Source organism: Hippopotamus amphibius, chromosome 12 (genome assembly GCF_030028045.1).
Source record: "Hippopotamus amphibius kiboko isolate mHipAmp2 chromosome 12, mHipAmp2.hap2, whole genome shotgun sequence".
In the NCBI taxonomy this organism is placed as follows: domain Eukaryota; kingdom Metazoa; phylum Chordata; class Mammalia; order Artiodactyla; family Hippopotamidae; genus Hippopotamus; species Hippopotamus amphibius.
In genome coordinates, this window is record NC_080197.1 from 103,858,118 (window position 1) to 103,877,980 (window position 19,863).

Below are 19,863 nucleotides of genomic sequence, written 5' to 3' on the forward strand. Positions count from 1 at the left end.
TAAATATAATGGAATATTATTCAGCCATAAAAAAGAATGAAATCTTTCCATTTGTGACAACACAGAGGGACCCTGAAGCATTATGCCAAGTCTTATGAAATAAGAGAAAGACAAATGTTGTATGATCCCAGTTATATGTGGAATCTGAAGAAATAATTAATAATAAAAAAGAAGCTAATTCATGGATACAGGAAACAGACTGGTGGTTGCTAGAGGCACAGGGTGGGGAGTTGGTGAAACGCGTACAGACGTCTAGTTATAAAATAAATAAGTCCTGGGGATGTAGTGTACAGCAGGGTGAATATACTGTAATTGCATATTATTTGCTAATAATGCTGTATTGCATGTTTGAAAGTTGATAAGAGAGTAAATCTTAAAAGTTCTCATCACAGATTTCCCTGCTGGCACAGTATAAGAACCCGCCTGCCAGTGCAGGGGACATGGGTTCGAGCCCTGGTCTGGGAAGATCCCATGTGCTGCAGAGTAACTAAGCCCGTGTGCCACAACTACTCAGCCCGCTCGCTGCAACTACTGAAGCCCTCGAGCCTAGAGCCCACGCTCCACAACAAGAGAAGACACCGCAATGAGAAACCCACCCTCCACAATACAGCAGCCCCCGCTCACCACAACTAGAGAAAGCCTGCGCGCAGCCATGAAGACCCAATGCAGCCAAAAAATAAATTAAACAAAATTCTCATCACAAGGAAAACAAGTTTGTAATGATGTATGGTGATGGAGGTTCATTAGCCTTAACATGGGGATGGTTTCACAGTGTGCACGCAGCAAACCATTATGTCATACACCTGAGACTAATACAGTGTTGTATGTCAGTTATACCTCAGTTAAAAAGAAAGAGAATTACCTGTTGGGAGTAGTTCTTGGGAGTAATATCCATAGTAATTCTAGAGGCGCCGGTGAAAGGTACAGCCCTCACTGCCGACTCCTACGAAGATTTACACTGTTGGCATCCGTTCCCATCTCATTCCATTACCTGATATGAAGAAACTTCTTAGTGAATTAAAAGAAATGACACAAAAAGTTTTGCTAAAGGTGTCCTATATACATATATATAATATTTTATTTTAAAATGGCATTCAGCATATACATTTCTTTAGCTTTTTCCAGGGAACATTGCACCTCAGTTTCAAAACACACAAAATAGATCCCCTTTACTAAACAGTTTTCATTTTCGGGCTACAAAAGTCAAGGTTGCACAATCACAAAGCATAAAGGTACATGGTTCTGATACCACTTTCAGGTAGATTCCTCTCATTCACTGCATGTAGAATATTTTCTTGGAAACCCGGACCATGGTACACTCCCCACAAATGACCTCCACTGAGGGCCCCCTGGGGTTTCCAGAAGAAACAAAGAAAATGGAGGCAAAGTAGGAGGGAAAGAGGAACCTCAGGGCTCCCCAAACACAAAATACCATGGAGGATGGGAAGAGTGGCGGACACGAGATTCTCCTTCAAGTACATCACAGCGGAAAACAACACGTTTACATCCTCATTTGGTCACTGTCTACCTGGTCGCTACATAAACAAAACATCTAAGGACAGAGGCAAAATGAAAGCTATTTACACAGATCGCACCCTGGACTGCACTCGAGCCACACAGAGCCACCACGGCGCTCACGGGAGAGGCAGTGGGGCTGCTCACGTCGTGTCCTTTGAAAACTCCCAGTGTGTGCATGGGAGCCACACCACCCACATGCAACTAGCGCACCCTGGGGGCCGTGGTGTGCAGGCTGTGACATGTCTCTGTAACTGCAAGTCCTCAAAAATCCAAATTCCTAATGTAAAATTCTGTCCAGTGGCCAGATACCGTTTTACTATTTTATTAGATCTCCTACCTTTGAGCGTCAGCCTGGTGGGTTTTTGCATAGAGTGACACCCACTGCTTTCTCCCTGTGTCCCAGGAGCACGAACGCACTGAAAACAGAATCTCATTAAAGCATAACACGTTCGGTCTGAAAACAGGGGAGCTGCTGGGTCACTCAAGGAAAGGTAAGATCCTCAGACTGTGGTGGAAAGAAAACCACTGACCACGCGTGGCCTTGTAAATAAAGTTGACTGGCAGATGAGGAAGGACGTTAGACCAGAGTCGTAAAGATGTGGGAGATTTTTTTCCAAATGTTTCCGCACTAGTGCTCTCGGTAAACTGAAGACCCTTGCCCACCAGGATCTACTGACAGCGGCGATTCTTTCCAGGAAGTAAATGAATACTTAGAAGAGTGAAAGAAGAGTGAGCACAGCTGACTTCATGCAACCCCATGGAAGTAAACTGGTAGGGATTAAAAAGTTAAATACCCCCCAATTCCCCTAAGCTGTAAACTGTGGAAAACAACAAATTCCCACTGTGGGGGCTTTGTCCTGTTAGACAGCTGAGTACCCGGCTTCCACGTCTCTGTTCCCTCCCTAAGAACAGCAGTCAGGCACGCATGACCACAGGAGAGCACGGCCGCCCGTCGCCTGGCTGCTGGCACCACTCTGATCTCAGGTTTCGAGAGAACACAGGTTTGGCTGTTGCCTGAGAATGACGCCGTGTGGAGGGAGTGTGAGTTTGCTCTCTGTAAGATAAAGAGTGTCACCAAATATTCTGAAGAGCAGGGGCCAGCCCAACAAACAGATTTAGAACCGAGAGAGCCTTTCATTAAAGGACGTGGCCACACACCCCCCCAGAAAACCATAACGTCTTGACTAGGAAACTGAAAGCTTTTTATGAAGTAAGACTTCCGCTGAGGCTACCTGGGCAAACAGACTTGACTGTAAGTCAGATACGCAAGATAACAGAACCACGTGTAAACATGCTCTGCAGAACTCTGAGTGTGCTGCCTCTTGACCCTTCCAGGAATGCTTCGAGGGCCAAGCGTTGTGCAGACACAGAGCTCTGGGACGGGATGACGCAGGGCCTGGGTGACAAATAAGGCTCAAACCAAGTAAGCTCAATCCGCAGAGCAACGCTGGCGCTGGGCAGACCTGCCACGGGCACGAACAACTCATTTTTTCCCACATTTGCTCTATGCGTCTCATTTGTGGTTTCCCACCAATCCCCCAAACAGACAAATGGCTCCGGCCTGCTACCAAGATCTTCCCACCCAAGGGGGCTTATGAAAAGAATTCCTAGGTACATTTCTAACTAAATCCAGTAGGACTAAGTGCTCAAGACTTTAGGATAAATTGGATAAGGGGGTTCTAGAGTTTTTGCTGAGACGTACTCTGGCAGGAAATGGACTGGAGAATTGAGTGGAAGGTTGACACGACATCTATATGATATGCACACCCAAACGCTGACGCTGGCGCCTTGAACAGAATGAGAAGAGCTCAAGGAAGGGCTCAGAGGGAAGTCCAGGAAGCAACGGGCACACGGGGAAGAGGCGAATACTTGTGAGGACAGCTTCCCAAAGAAGGAGGCTCAGAGTCCTCTGTGGAACACGTTCTCAAGTTTCCGAACCTGTACGTGGTTTTGAGTCAGTGCAGCAACGCAAAGCAGGCCGGCTGCCGGAGGAGGCCGGCGCACTGCCCCAGAGCATCCTGTCCCGCCAGAGCAGCACGTGGTTTGTGCAGCGTTCTCCCCACAGAGACGCTGCGGTGGCTAAGAGTCACGGAGGGAGGAGGGAAGCCGTCAGATGAAGGTGACTCCTGACCAGGGAGCAGTCAGACCGGGTCTTCCCAGGCGACATTTCGGCAAACACTTGGTGGGTGAATTCCCACCGTACTTCACCCGCCAGATAAGCCCTCGTTTCTGCACCGTGGGATGGATACGTTCCTAGGTAGGAAGGCCCCAGGCCATTCCTAAGGAAATATTTCCCTTCCAGGAATGCAAACGCAGGTGATTAACTATCCCAGAGCAAAGCTTCCTGTCCTTCCCTCTGGGGAAGGATTGACCAAACTCAAGAAGTGGAACTGGCTCTCCAGCCTTCTGGGGGAGTCCCACCAAGGACCTTTCTCTTTCATGGGCGGAAGCATGTTTTATTACAAAGTGTTGTCAAGGTGCTGATGCTGCCACAGGAGGAAGACTCGGGGATCGGACACTGCTCTACCAGGTGCCCCCCGTGCCGAGAAGCGGGCTCCCTAAGGGACAGAAGTCATCTCTAAAGATCGATTTCTCGGGTCCTCCCGGCATCTGACCCCTCCTTTGCTGCTGCTGTGAGGCACCCCCAGAGGTGGAGCGACAGCGGGACCGGGGGTCTCGGGACCGGGGGGTGGGGGTGGGGGTGACTGTGGAGAAGGAGCAGGGTGCACGGCCTGCGGATGGCCAGTCAACCTGACGCACCTTCATCTGGCGGCCGCTGTGAGCGGGCCCTGCCCAGACAGGACGGGGAGGCGCACCGCCGCGCCGCAACAGGACTCCATCCTTCGCGCACTGTCTGGAGGGGGCTGGGACGGATCCTCAGGTCGGGTGCGGTGAACTGATGGATCCAAGGACCGTCTACACGGCTGCATTCAGCACTGCTCTGTGTGTGTCCCTGCAGCACAGCGACGGGGGGAGGGCCAGCCATCCCAGAAGCGAAAACCCAGGCTCAGAGAAGCCCCGAGCCGCACCACGGGGACCCTTGAAGACGACAGAGGAACGACTGGTCCAAAGAAACACCCGTATTTTCATGAAAAACACACAGGTTTGGTGGGAAAATGCAACCCAGGGACGCACTGTTACATAACAAAGGCGGAGCTCAGCCAGGGTGCCGCTCCAGATGGCTGCCTGGCTGGTGTGGGCTGCAGGACAGGGGGACGGTCTGGGCTGGACTCTGACACACAGATTTCGCGGCAGGGGCCTGGAAAGCCCCAGGTCTGTTCTATGGAAGGGAAGCAATTAAGATTCAAGGAATATCAAAAAAGAAAAAAAATCCCTGCTGCACCGCACTTTCACCAAAAAACGAACAGAGAAAGAGACGCACACACACGCAGAGTGTTCCCTGAAGTCAGTCTCAGGCTCACTGGAAGACGGGCACGCGCATCTTCTGAGGCTTGGTCCCCAGCTCTCCAACGCAGCACTTCTAACCCGTAGAGAAGGGGGCAGCTTGGCAGGCTGCGGAGTCTTCTGCCCGCGACACCCGGACGTGGCTGCCCCAGCTACTCTGGATAAAATAAACACGATGCATGTGCCCCCAGATGGCCAGTGGCCACCCAGGAGGCCTATGAAAGGAACCAGCAGAAACACAGCATTCAGTAGCAGCCTTTATGTTTTGCTCTTGTTGCGTATCCAGACCTGTTACTAAAGAGGAAACTGAAACCCGAGGGTCCTCGTGCAGCTCAGCCAGAGGCCTTTCAGCAGCAAGCTGCCCACTTGGGCTGGGAAGAGGTGGCGTCACCTGGAACCCTGCTGGGGTACTTCCCAGCCCCACCCTGCCCAGAGGCATCCTCGCTTTCTTCCCCTCTGTCCTTCCAAAACCCTGGGCTGTTTTCATGACAGTTTGTTTCCATGTATTAAAGGAATGACGTATACAGAAATGTCATCTCCTGAGCCCAGTCGGTCGTTGGATATCCTCCATCCTCTGTCCTTCAGGACCCCACGGGCACGCATCACCAGGTCCTGGGCCGCCAGTGTGTACCTGTGCAGGGAGAAGCAGGAATGAGACTGTCAGTGTGGCATCCGGCGGGACTGGCGGTCGGATGAGGCTGGGAAGGAGGCATCACTACGACTGCGTGAACAGTTTTTAAAACGTCCCTAAGTCGCAAAAAGCTGAGGCCATCCTTTCCTCAAGTGTGGGCTGCCTGAGGTGAGATTCCTGGCTAGGTGGTAGCTGGACAAGGGGCTACACACCTCAAATAACCTCCTAGGCTGTCCTGCGGCTCAGCTCTCTTCTGAGAATTTTGATGTCAGTGACAGAGTCCCAGTTTACTGCTGGTGTATCTTTAACACGTATCTGCTCCGTGCTTTCTATAGCAAACACTGTGTAGCTAAAAAAGTACATGGGAAAAATAAGAGCTTTTGTTTCCAATATGTTTATTTTTAGAGCCATGCTGCTTTAGGACAAAGGATGGTCACTTCCCACTTATGGTAGGGGTAAATCTCCTTTTTAAATAAATTTGTTTTTAAAAAGTGAGTTGATTTAAAGAAAAATGTTAATGATAGCACAGGTTGCAAAGGAACATAGCGAAAATATGCAACGGTTTTACTGGAACGTGACTGAGACCTTGGGGTGGGTGAGCTGGTCCGTCCAGCTCTCATCAAGGCCACGCTCTTCTCTTCACCCCTGTAAGAACAGCGAGGGATCCCTGAGAATCTGAAAATGAGACTGCTCGCTGAGATTTAGACTAGAAACTCAAAGAAGAGTAATGACTATGCTATAAATGGATGGGAAGTATAAAATCTAGAGAAAGACTAATGTGGAAGGTGGTTTGGGTGGGTGTGTCCTGGGTTAGCCTGGAGGCCTAAAACAAAGAGAGAAACATTGGCAGGTATCTGTCCAAATACTGATTGAGGCAGAGAGAGTCTTATCCAACAGATTTCAAAGAAATTTAGTCCCACTGGTAGAACCGCATTTAGCGAGGATGGATGACTGTCTCAGCCTATGCCTTTGAACACAGTTTACCTTTACACTGATTTCATGTTCACCGGATAACCTCCTAATTACGACCCGCCTCCCTGCGTAGGGCTGCCGACAGAGAAAGAGTGAGCCTGTCTTTTGTACTTCAAGAACGACAGTCCTGTTTCTCCATATAAATGTCAACTGGCATCTCTGCAGCGTGCAGATCCATCATGGACGCCTGGTAACGGTGAGCCCAGCTCCGCTGATGAGTCTGTTCTGTGTGTTGATTAAACCAGTTTCTGAACCTGAGACGCTAAAAGCCAGACTCTGGTAAATCACCAAGATAATAAACGTCACCCGCTAAGGAAGGCCTCTTGGAAGCCAACCTGGGGACCTTGAAGAGCGGACCACCCGGATGCTACCGGCGGCCCCTCCCTGCGCGGAAGGTCCGCCTCGCCTCAGAACTGTCAGTCGTGGAAGTCAGAGCACCAGAAGCCTCTCGCGTTTCTTCTGTTCAAACCCCTTACGGATTAAGCCACTCTCCTGCATCTACCCCATCGTTACATCACTTAAGAACAAGCTCTGTAGCAAATGATCTCAGGATTATTAAGATTTCAGGCTGCAGAGTCTTTGAAACTCAAGTCCACTAAGCCCAGGTAGAAGAGAGAAGTGTAGCACACACTACAGGTGGCAGAGAGAGGCTGTTTTAGGTAATACAAAATAAACGACTTTCCTCCTAGAGGATGGGTGGTAGGTGGGTAAGAGAGACGCCCTCTTTTTCTATCCTTATTGGGAGAATTATCAGTTTTGAAGTAGAAGTATCTCAATTTACACTTGAGGGACGATGCCCACAGTAAGCCCTTCTGAGGGTTCTCTTCCTGCTGAGATCAGGAAATAAACAGCAAGGACTCCAAGGAGGCCCCTGGCTCCCCGTATCCACGTACAGCCACTCATGTACGGTATTCGGAAGAGCTCTCAGATGCTCACCCAGGTTACTCTTGGTTTTACATTGGACTGTATGTCTGAGACAAACCTCACAGGGAAAGGCTACCAGCAACATCAGGTGATGTTTTTTATCCTGGTGACTGACCAAGGTCTGACCTTAGCCTTTCAAATTCAGAAAGCTGGCTCAGGCAAGATACTAGCTTATAGATTCATCTGTCAGGGCTGAACACACCTTAACTCATCTTGTGAACAAACTAGACGCAGAAATTGATGGCAAGTTATAAGCAAAGATGGCTGGCAGCAAAAAGAAGTTACTCCACGATGTTAAAAGAAACAGATGAAAGAAGTCAGGACCAGTCTCTGTGGCAAGTCTAGAGGCAAATAGCCGTACAAGCCCTCAGCAGGTCCTGCAGTCATGGGGCAACAACTGAGATCAGAACAAGGTTAAATCAAGGGCTTAATGTCCAAAATATACAGACAACTCACACAGCTCAATATCAAAAAAGCACAAAAAAAGTCCAATCAAAAAATGGGCAGAAGACCTAAATAGGCATTTCTCCAAAGAAGACATACGGATGGCCAAGAGGCACATGAAAAGATGCTCAACATCACTAATTATTAGACAAATGCAAATCAAAACTGCAATGAGAATCACCTCACTCTGGTCAAAATGGCCATCATCAAAAAGTCTACAAACAATAAATGCTGGAGAGGCTGTGGAGAAAAGGGAACCCTCCTATGCTGTTGGTGGGAATGTAAATTGGTGTAGACAGTATGGAGGTTCCTTCAAAAAACTAAAAATAGAGCTACCATATGATCCAGCAACCCCCCTCCTGAGCATATATCTAGAAAAGATGAAAACTCTAGTTTGAAAGATACATGTATCCCAGTGTTCATAGCAGCAGTGTTTACAACAGCCAGGACGTGGAAACAACCCAAGAGCCCATCCACGGATGAATGGGTAAAGATGTGGCGCACACACACACAGACAGTAGACTGTACTCAGCCATAAAAATAAATGAAATGTTGCCATCTGCAGCAACACAGATGAGCCTAGGGAATACCATACTAAGTGGTCAGACAGAGAAAGAAAAATATTATATCGCTTATATGTGGAATCTAAAAAAAAATTGATACAAATGAATCTATTTACAAAACAGAAACAGACTCACACACATAGAAAACAAAGGTAGGGTTACCAAAACGGAAAGCGGGAGGGGATAAACTAGGAGTATGGGATTAACAGATACACACCATTGCATGTAAGGCAGATAAACAAGGATGTACTGTGTAGCACAGGGAACCATATTCACTACCTCATAATAGTAATGGAAAAGATTCCAAAAAAAATTTATATTTAAAACAACCACTTTGCTGTGCACCTGAAACTAACACAATCAAGTATACTTCAGTAAAAAAAAAAAAGTTAAAATGAAAACAATGCCTACCTCGTTTTATTTAAGTCACAAAAGATATCCATAGTTAAAGACAAGAAACCAGCCTGATACTGCTATTGCTGGAGACTTCAGGTATTGAAAAAAATAGTCAAAATTAGCTTCGGTATTTTAAAAAGCAGCATTAGGTCACCTAGAAAAGACGGTTACCCGGGAAACCTAAGGGCTCTAGAAAATTAAGGTTTTACTCTCAAAACTGGCTATTGCCTATGCCAAGATAACTTCCCTTGAGCCTGCATTCCTCTGTCATCTATTCTGTCTTCCCTTAGGTGGACTCCTGACAGAGAAATCCGTTTTTGCTTTCTCAATTTCTTCCTTCCCTTTTTCTTCCTTAATATCTCACCATCAGGCCCAATACCCGACTCATCTGCTCGCCTGTACTTCTGCTCTATATTCATTCCGTGTGGCCTTTCTCCAGCACAGATGTTGTCCTTGTGACCCTCTCCTTCACCCCTGGCATCTCCTGTCTTTTCTTCTTGAGTTCTCCTTTTTTTATGGGGGTGGGGGGCCTCCCACACCGCCACAGGCTCCAGGTTCTCCTGTGTCTGGACTTCCGTGACACGTGGCACAGTTCTTGCTTTTCTTGGTAGGCCCCAGTTGAGATTTAGGAAGGGTCAGTACATGTTAACTTAGTTTCACTGCCAAGGTGGGACTTTCTCATCTGTCATCCTTAATTAATGCTGCCCCAGGTTTCTTAGGCAAGAAATCACAGTCGTTTTCAAGGCTAACTTCTCACCCTGATATGCGCCAATGATAAAACCCACAAGGCACTGTAGGACTTCTAAAGTTTTTGTTATTTTAAGTGCATTTCATTATTGGTAGATAGCTAATTCTTAATAGCCACAACTACTGAGCCTGTGCTCTAGAGCCCACGAGCCACAACTACTGAGCTTGCGTGCCACAACTACTGATGCCCGCACACCCTAGAGCCCGTGCTCTGCAACGAGAAGCCACTGCACTGAGAAGCCCACACATCACAACAAAGAGTAGCCCCCCGCTCAATGCAACCTAGAGAAAGCCCGTGCACAGCAACGAAGACCCAACGCAGCCAAAAATAAATAAATAAATTTAAAAAATAAAATCTCACCTTTATAGTTACTAAGATGCGCGTTAAACCTGTTTATTGTAAAAAAATGATATTCTGGATTTACTTTTGCCATTATTCACACACACATACACATACGTACATATAATTTACTTAGTATTTTCTATTTTTCTTTCCTTTGTTCTTGCTTTCTGTCAGGTTGATTGCTTTCTTGAATACCTTTTTCCTCTCCCTACTGGTTTAAAAGTGATTATTTCTGTTGTTTTAGGAGCTACGCTTAGATTTTTAATATATGTTAATCAACATTTGTGTACTTCTAGAAAATAAAAAGATCTTAGAATGCCTTCTTTCATCTGTCATGTTATTGCCTAGTGTTTTAATTTTGCCTTGTTTTTAAACTCTTATTTGTCATCATTATAATTTATAATCTATACTTACATAAACAAATCAACATACTAACTTCTTTGCTTTCTGAAGTCTATTCCTTCCTTCTGGACTTGGGCTTCCTTCTGTTGAAGTACATTTTTAGTAATCATTTTCACAGTGGTCGGTGAGGGATACATTCACCAAGCTTTGGGGCCACAAAAATCCTTATTTTTGCCTTTGACCTTGGATCATAGCTTTATTGGGTACAGAATCCTAGATTGACTATTATTTTCCCTCAGCACTTTGGCGATAATATTGCATCCTTTCTGACTTTTGTTGTGAAGTCTTTCTTGTTTCATTTTTTAAATAAATGTCTTTTCTCCTTGGTAGCTTATTAAATTGTTATTGTTGATATTTTGTTGTTGATGGTATGAAGTTCCAATGAGACAGAACGACGGGGAGTTCTTTTTGTTTATCATGGTTGGAAATTAGTTTTACTCCTTCAAACTGAGAAGATATTTCTGATTCTGGAAAATTCTCAACCATGAATTTTTGGAATATTGCCTCCCTGCTATTTTTTATATTTTCTCCATAATTTTACATTTTCTCCTATTAGATCCTTCTCATTTTACCTTCCAGATTTCAACCTCTTTCCTGTTTGTTTTTTTTTCCCTAATCTCTTGGTACTATCTTTCAAGTCACTAATTCATACTTCAGCAGTTTACTATTCAGTTCATTCAGTGAGTTATTTTATTTCAATGACATATTTTCACCATTGCAAATTTCTGTTTGGTTCCTCTCCAAATCCACCTCTTCTTACCTTATGGTTCTATCTGTACACGTTTAAAGTCTCTCTTAACCTGTTCTATTAGGTTTTCTTTGGGGGGGAGGCTGTGAGGGAAGGCTCTGTTGTATCTAGTTATCCCCTCTCGGGGTAGGTTTGCAGGTAAGATAGAAGCCTCTCTCCAGTAGGGTTGTTTACTGTGTGCCCTGGGTTATCTACAAAGATTTTAAAATTTGCCTTACTGGGGAACACTATGGGTTCTTCCAGCTCTAGAACATGCTTCAGGTGAATTTCTTGGCTTAGGACCCACGCCCAGGAGTGGTGTAAGGTTTAACCTGCCATTTTCCCTGGGTGGTGGGCCTACCCAGCCCCTCCTCACAGGACCTCAGGGTCATCAGGTTTCTGCCATCACCTGTGTGCTGCAGGGAAGGCCGGCCCCAACGGAGTGGGGCCGCTTCTTCCAGGGCTGTTGCCAGGAGCACAGATTCCTCCACCTGACTTCTCTCTGCCAGCCTTCCCTAGTGAATGTGACATCCCCCTCTGGAAGAGTGGTCTGTGCAGACAACGGAGAGGCACTGACTAGATGCTGCTTGCAGTAACTGAGCAGTGCAGCTGAACTCTAGGACCAGTTTCCTGATGTTTCCTTCATGCTACAGGAGACCTAGTACTGAAAGCCAGAAACAGTGTTTAGGTAAAATGAGGCCACTTACAGGGACCTTTCCCCATAAGCCGATCAACTCAACACAACCCCAGGCACCGAGTTCTTCGGAGAAGGTTTTCTGCCCCAGCTCCAACCTCAGCCAGGCTGGTGGCCCCTTTAGAGCTCAACGGCACCCTCAGTCAGGCGGGCACCTTGCCCAGGCGTGAAACCACCTTTAAGGTTACTTTACATCAAGACTGGTGCCCGAGGGAAAGGAGCAGCATTTTCTCTGGAGGGAAAGGCCTGCTTCTCCCCCATTTCTCCTCCAGTTTCTACATGACAAGAGTGCCTGGTCTGGTGACAGTGAGCGAGGCTGCTTCACGAGGGCTCCACTGAGTTTGGTGCCGAGGCTGAACACAAGGGCACACACACCCTAGAGTGAGGGGTGAGGGAGCCGCGGGAGGAGCCGTGAGCCACAACACAGGGGGGAAGCACAGGGAGCACAGGACCGTGGCAGAGAAGACCGCGGGGCAGCCGACGCCGGCCCGAGGGCGGCGGACCCCACCACAGCCGGCGGCCGGGAGCCCCGGGGCCCTGGGAGGGGCTGTGGGGCGGCCGCCTCCTCCGCAGGCTGGCTCAGACCCCTCGGGGGAGCACTCACCCCTTCCCAACGAGGAGTCTCCCGGGGAGGCCAGTTTTATACTCTGAGAGCATTTTTCTTCTCTGGCTGACGCGTCCCGTCCTGCTCGGCCGAGCTCTGCGGGGAGGGATGGCTGCCGGGAGGGGTCTGACCTGGCAGCTGCACAGGGCCCGGCGCAGAGGCCTCCTCGGGCCCGGCAGGAGGGGGCAGGGGGGTGCGCAGGGGAGGGAAGACGAGCAGAGAAGGAAGAGGGGCTGAAGGACCACAGGAAGGCCAGAGGCTCTTTCCACGGCCACTGACGCTCAGGTCAGGGTGGAAGGAGGCCAGGTGGTGAATCCTCCGTCGTCTCGGCGGTCCTTGCCATCTCTGGGCCCCTCTTAGTCCTCTCATCTCTTCTGTGGGGCGTGCGGAGGGCTCCCTGTGTGGGCTGGGCTGCCACGGGCCCTACCACCGCCCACGCTGGGGGCTCTGGAGAAACTCCATCGCCTCTGGGAGCCCCTCTTTTTTAACTTGTGAATCTGGACTAAGGACAGCGCAGGCCTCAAAGCTCCTGCCGGAATAAACGAGATCCTTCCTAAAGCATTTTCCTCATCAGACACAAAATGCCTCTCTCCTCCCGAAGAGTTCTGCCAGCAGTCACGCACCTTTTGTACAGTCTGTTCCCACAAGACCACATCTGAAACGGCACTGGAGCGTCACAAATAAGTCCATTTCAGGCCTCAGGCTGTAACCCTGCCTTAAAGCCAACAGTTCTAGTTGGGCGGGAACTTTTATTTGCCGTTTGGGTGGTACAGACAGGGTCTTACAAGAGGGAGGGGAGGCGCAGGAACTAGGGAATTAATGGGTTCCCAATATTTGCATATAAAAGGCAGCCTCCATCTGCAGAGGCCCTGCAGTAACAGCGTGTGCTGGCAGCGGAGGGGAGTCCTCCCTGCATCTGAGCAGGCCTCTGAGAGGGAGAGGTGGAAAAGCTCCCCCGAGCTGGGAACACTGTCCGGGACCTGTGGTGACTGGGTAGGTGCGGGGGTGGGGGGGAACCTGGAGGGAGCGCTTTCTCGTGCTGGGAACCAGGCAGCCTGTCCTGGGAGGCGGCCCGCCTTGGGCTCCCTGCTGGGTGCTGACCCGCGTCCCTTGTCTGGCTCTGAAGCCATGGAAGGTGCTCCCACCAGCTTCTGTCCCCTGCCTGGAGTGCGGGGACTTCACGCGAGCAGAGTACCCTGAGACGCGAGAACAGTGACAGCCGCTGCCTGCAGCGCTGTCGTCGCGTCCCCCGGGGGTTTGTGTGTCCGCAGGTACAAGGCCGCAGACTGGGGAGAGCCCACGGCTCCCACGGGAGAGGGTGGGAACGCCCACCAGGCCTCGGCCACCTCTCCGCCCCGGCTCCTTGAGAAACCACCTGCTCCCTGGGGTGCAAGTACATTTTGGTTCAAATCCCAAACAGCAACACTTCGACAGGTGGGGGCCTGACAGGCCAATTGCTTCTCCATCATCCCCAGCAAGCCCTGCAGAAGGCCCTGATGTTCCCGCCAGGTGGCCACACAGCTCTGCTCGAACAGCCACACCAACAGCACCGAGGAGAGAAAGACGGGTCTGGCCGTGGGCAGTTCAGAGGCTGTCGAGGGCAGGACGGTGGGCTGACATCCGCACTCCCGCAGATCTGAATACGCGCCACATTGCAAAAGAAACAAAAATGAAGATTTTATCTACTCTTCAACATGAGATCAGTTTGTTCTTAAAACCTGTAATTGCTGTGATGGTGGGGCTGTGGATGGGGGAAACTCTTCCTTTTCACATTTGAGGCATAGTTTTTCAAAACCATATGGTGGGACTTCCCTGCTGGTGCAGTGGTTAAGAATCCACCTGCCAATGCAGGGGACACGGCTTCAAGCCCTGGTCCAGGAAGATCCCACATGCCGTAGAGCAACTAAGCCCGTGTGCCACAACTACTGAGCCCATATGCCACAACTACTGAAGCCCTCAAGCCTAGAGCTCATGCTCCACAAAAAGAGAAGCCACCACAATGAGAAGCCTGTGAACTGCAACGAAGAATAGCCCCTGCTCACTGCAACTAGAGAAAGCCTGTGCGCAGCAATGAAGACCCAACACAACCAATCAATCAATCCAAAAAAATATATATGGCACAGGCAGAAGTTAGTTCAGCTAACTCACAGAAAGATTTCACAAAAAGAACCTTTGTCTTTTGCCAAAATGAGTTTCATATTATCAAGGTAATACAAACTAGTACTTAATACCCGCATTAGAATCCTGCTGTCAGTGTTGGGGGGCGTTTCTCTATGAACTTTCCACTGATTAAACTCTTCCAAGGCACACAGTTGTCGGAGCTGAAGAGAGCATGGATGTGAAGAACACCTGAAGTGTGACCATCAAGAGGGCTCTCTCATTAGGGAGATGCTCTAAGGGGTTTATAGTATGTTGATGCTTACAGGTTTAATACCCCTTAATAAGCCCCTCAAGTGTCATGGCAGGGGCACTGAGGGTCATCAGGTCCCAGTTACCAAGATGAGCTTTTGGGAAATGAAGGACTGGGCAAAAAAAAAGCCTTGCTAAGGCTTGCCTGGGCATCTGGAATGTGAATCCCTGCCACGTTTTATGTGTGGTTAGCTGTTCTTCGGCCCGAGGTCCACTCAGCTTTGCCCACCTTTCTCCTTTAGTAATATTAACAATTTATTCCTTTTTAACAAATTATTAAGCATCTTCCTAACACGTTTACATACTTGCCTCCATTTTGAATATTCTTTCCAGGAGACCCACCACTAAATTTCCAACCTTACAGACGGGAGAGTCAATCCGAGATATTTTGCCTCAGAAAACCCCTTCCAGGCCTTTCTCTGAGCACTGCTTCCAAATTCTGCAGGATGTTTAGGTCTCCTAAGAGCATCTCACTGGAATCAGTACAGAGAGTGACATGCTGTGCAGCCCAGCCTCCATGAATCCCAACCACCCCCCTTGAGAATGTGAACTTGGTACATTTCCTATCAACGGTGCATTTCACGGCCCCAGCTCCGCTGCCCTTCAGGGCATAATCCAGGAAAAAGAGCAACTGCGCTCAAATTCTGGCCTGTCCACAAAGCCTCCTTTCAATTTTCTAGTTCCTCTGTTGAGACAGTTCAAACAGCAAAAGGACTTAATAAGATCCACTGGGGTCAGGACGGTCATTCAGCTCGTTTTTGCCCCACCTCTGCCAGAGAGGATGGCGTGAGGGTCAGAACTTCACAAACACACCTTTCTCTTAATCACCTCTTCCCTCACCATGCGTCCTGGAGGGGAGATGCTGTTTTAAATTTTTATTGGGAAGGATGTCACCAGAGGAAGACAATGCTGGCCGTTTGTCAAGAACGGCTGCCACGAAGGGGAGAAGAAACAGAAAAAACCTACAGGCAACATAAACAAAAGCCAAACAATCAGATGGCAAAGCCCAAAAGTCCCTCCTGTCACAGGGCTGATGCCCTCCTCCTCTTGTCCTGCTGAATGTCTAGACAAACTGGGCAAACACAGCAAAGCTCAAGGTAAAACAGGCCGTCCAAAGCAGCACATGAAGAGACACTCTGCGGTTCCTGCTGCTTTGTGGCCCTTCCTCTCTCTCAGGCAGCCCGCCCTAGGGAGTGCAGTTTTCCTTTCTCATTTTCTACCACATGACTGGCCAGCCCGGTCAGCCCTCTCCGGTCTGGACCCAGGAACCCCCGCGTCCCCCACTCACGTGACGAAACCGGCAAACCTGCAGTCCCTGGCTACGTGTGGGGAGAAACGGATCCTTCTGGCTGAGGAAGAACTCACAGAGCCATGGGAAGGGCATGAGAGCGGGCCTTTCTTCACCAAAGAAATGATGACTTAGGCTAAAATGTATCAGGACGACTTCTGCTCCTAGTTTTATTTTGCACGACAAGATCAGAACAGCTCCCGGTTGGGAGGGCACTGTCAGGAAACCCGCGGCCGTGGCTTTTGGGATGGAGCTCTCCACGGGCCTCCCGAAGAGACACACTAAGCCTGGGTATGAGTGTGGTACGTACCCTCCTTCCAAATCACACAGATACATGCAAATACGTCACACACCTGAAAGGCAACATCATTCCAATAAAGAGCTTAAAAAAAAAAAAAAAGACAACATCATTTTACATAATGCCTACGTCCTGAGTTTGAAATAAATTAAGTTTATCTGATTTCCCCACATGGATAACATTACCAGGGAGCACAGAGGGTAGAGAAACACCGCATCTCATATTTCCACCATCAGATTGTCCGCAACGCTTTCTAACTGTGGATTGGAATGAATGGGTCACGCAGATCCCACATCGTTATCACAGACTCTCTCCCCTCCAACTGATCTTCATATTCACACACCTGGGGAATGCTGGAGGTCCCACACGACCTGCCCCGCTCACCTCTCACACCCCATCCGTGGACACGACCCCACACGAAGCCCAGGCAGCCTTACTGACTGTTGGGTTCCCTGAAAGCACCAGGTACGGCCTCCCCGACGTCACCCCACCTTGCACTGCCTGATGCACTCACTCACTCCTCACGCTTAAGTTTAGACGTCCCTTCTAGGGGGAAGCTCTCCTGCCCATCCTGTGTGCTATCTCTTTAGTCACTCATATTGTAGCTTCCTTATGCTTTTGTAACCTCTAGATTTTAAACTCCAAGAGGGCAGGCACCTGGTCTGTTGTCTTCACAAATTCTTCCCCAGTGTCTAGCAGGCCATGGCTCATAAAATAGGTCCTTAATATTTCCCAAAAAATGAATCTGAATGGGAATTATTTGGCAAAGAAGATACGTTCCCCCATAAGGTCTCACTGTTTCAAGATTTCAAAAACCAACCAGAATTTTTCTGATCTCCAGCCAGATATTTCATCTCGTAGCAGTAAAACTGTGCCCATTTTATAACTTTTCCTTTCACTCGTTGATCCATCTGACACAGGATTCTTTCTGAGGCATTGGTTTGCCATCTTCCCTGAAAGGCAAATTCAAACCCCTTCTCTTTCCTGCCCTTCTGTCCCATGGAGCTCCCTGTAAGCCCTGCCACTGTGGGTCACAGATCTCACGGACCCAGGAAGCTGCTCTGACCTGGTGTGCACTTGCCAGCGACAGCACTGTCCACCGGTTACCACTCGCTGGAGGGCAGATTTGTTGCCATGGAGAGACAGGGGCTGGTAAGGAAAACCAAGCCAGCTTGGAGAGATTAAAAACAGTGTTGGGTGCCTTTTCATGCATACCTGTCAGATGGCTTTGCAAAGCTTTATAAAAATAATTACAGTAGAGAAAATCAACAGGAGAATGTTGCTAACAAGCAGGATATAAAATGCAGATTAAAACTAAAAGCTCAGCAGCAAAAAAAAAAATGTATTCAAATTAAAATAAACGAACCTTATTTGCAGTACCATCAATTCCTTTGCACCTGAAAAAAATTATACAAACAATTCTAGGAAAAGAACGTATAGCTTTAATTTTTTCCTGAAGGAATTTTTTTTTGGTTGTGAAATATATGAAACATATAAAAAAAGCAACAAACATAGATAACAACAACAGATACTCAGCAGTGCTTCCTATATACCAGGCTCTTCACTTTATGTATGAGCATGAGGTCAGGGCTACTGGAACCCCCATTTTACATATGAGGGATCTGAGGCACAGAGACGTTAAGAAAACTCCTCAAGGTCACAAAGGTCGTAAAGTCTAGAAAGGGCAGAACCAGGATTTAACCTCAGGCAATCGGACTAGATCCCTGTAACCCCTAGACGCCACTGCCTCTCATAGCTGACATACAAACAAATGCATAGAAAAGAAACACAGCGGGCTTCCCTGGCGGCTCAGTGGTTAAGAATCCGTTCTGCCTCCAAATGCTTTTAACTTCATCCTCTTTATTGATATTTTTACTACAAATAAAAATTCCAAAAACTGAGAACTTTTTTCTTAGCCAGCTGAAGACAGAACTCCACTGTTTTGGCTTCTATTGTTTTTGAAACATGAGTTAGAAGTGTCAATGCTATCCTTATGTATCTGCTTTGTCTTTTTTTCTGGCTGCTTTCATATCTTTTTTAGGTTCTTCAGTTTCATTATAAAATACCTACTTAAAATTTTCTCTTTATTTCTCCTGCGTGAGATGTGTTGGGCTTTCTGGATCTTAGGTTTAATATCATTCAACAATTCTGGATTGGAACTTTTTTTTTTTCTTCCCATTTTCTATAGTGTTTCCTCTCGCAATTCTGCTTACAGCATCTTAGGTTATCTTCCTTGTCTCAATCTCGTTTCATACTTTCCCCTCTCTCTGTCTCTCGGAGCCACAGGTCAGCTTTTTGATTCATGAGTGTGCTCTTCAACTGTCTCCAATCTGTTTAACCCACTGAATTTATAGTCCCTACTTTTATATGTTTCATCTCCCGAGGTTCCATTTCCTTATTTTAAAAACCTGTGCAGTCACGTTACAGTCTCTTGTCCTTATTCATGATTTCAATGCTTTTAAAAACACTTCTGAAACATGTTAAAATATTTATTTATAATTTTTGGCTGTTAAATCCAATAATATTTACAGGTCCAACGCTGCTGTCTATTGTTTCTGCTGGCTTTTACTCATGGTGACTTATTTCCTGGTGTTCTAAGTGAAAGGTGCCTTTCTCCAGAGGGGATTTCTGTGAATTTCTGAGTCACGTAGGGTTGTTTAGGATATTTCCACTGCCATCATGCTATAAGGAATCCCCGCTTTAATCCTTCTCTCCCTTCCCAGTGTTTCTTGAACATTTCCAGCAGATGGAAATCAATGCTGGGAGCATCTGCTGTCATTTTTACCCGGAGGATCACAGACTGGATCATCCCCACTTTGGAGGATATGAAATAAGAATGTGAGAAAGATATTCTGCTGAAATATCTCACAAAACAAATTCTTTACCCCTTGCATGTAGGCTCAGCTTCAGGAGGATTTTCATTTGGCTGTGAAAGTACCTCTAGGAAGAAGTGTCGTCCCTTCTGCAGTTTGATGACTCACCCACCTAGATCAGATGAGCGACGGAAGCCGCACGATGACTGCTTACGACAGTCACCGCGTGGAAGGCCGCTCGAGGAGCAGCCCCCCGGTCACAGAAACGCACAAACCTGTGAGGGTCCCCTGGGTCGCAGTCAGGGAGAAACCGAGTGACCGCTTCTGCCACTTCTTCATTGGATAAAACGTCCCAGAGTCCATCAGTGGCCAAGATCAGCACATCATCTGCTCCGTGCTCATATCTGGAGAGATCGTAGACTCTGACCTGAAAAGAACAGGAACACCCCTGCTTAAGACGTCGGGAGCACATCACTCCCCCTCGCAGACCGGCTTCTGCTTTCTCTTCCCTTTTCCTGCCCGGCCCAGGGGGCATCAGGTGCGGATGGGAAGGCACGTGCTCACGCGGCAAGCATGGTGGCCCGGGGCAGCCTCCTCTGGAGACGTGCCGTATAGACACATGGGGCCCCAAACACAACGGCGAACGAGCCCAAGACCTTAACAGTTGACCAGGAAGAAATGAACT

The 19,863-nt window shown here is 48.1% G+C and overlaps 1 protein-coding gene across 5 annotated transcripts in view; it reads right to left on the reverse strand.

The window, feature by feature from the left end:
- Positions 1-949: 949 nt before the first annotated feature.
- Positions 950-19,863, reverse strand: part of PPM1H (protein phosphatase, Mg2+/Mn2+ dependent 1H) — a 238,035-nt gene continuing 219,121 nt past the window's right edge. The window contains exons 9-12 of one of the 5 annotated variants that reach the window (XR_009048495.1): positions 19,454-19,605; positions 19,251-19,350; positions 17,732-17,762; positions 5,498-5,554 (exon numbers count right to left, since the gene is read on the reverse strand). Coding sequence is in view for 4 of the 5 variants with exons in the window: in XM_057703288.1 (XP_057559271.1) it covers positions 5,407-5,554; positions 19,454-19,605 (300 nt within the window). In the remaining variant the exon portion in view is untranslated. Of the gene's footprint in view, positions 5,904-13,896; positions 14,007-17,731; positions 17,763-19,250; positions 19,351-19,453; positions 19,606-19,863 lie in introns of those variants that run through there. The other 4 variants (XM_057703289.1, XM_057703291.1, XM_057703288.1 and 1 more) reach the window with 4 other exon arrangements.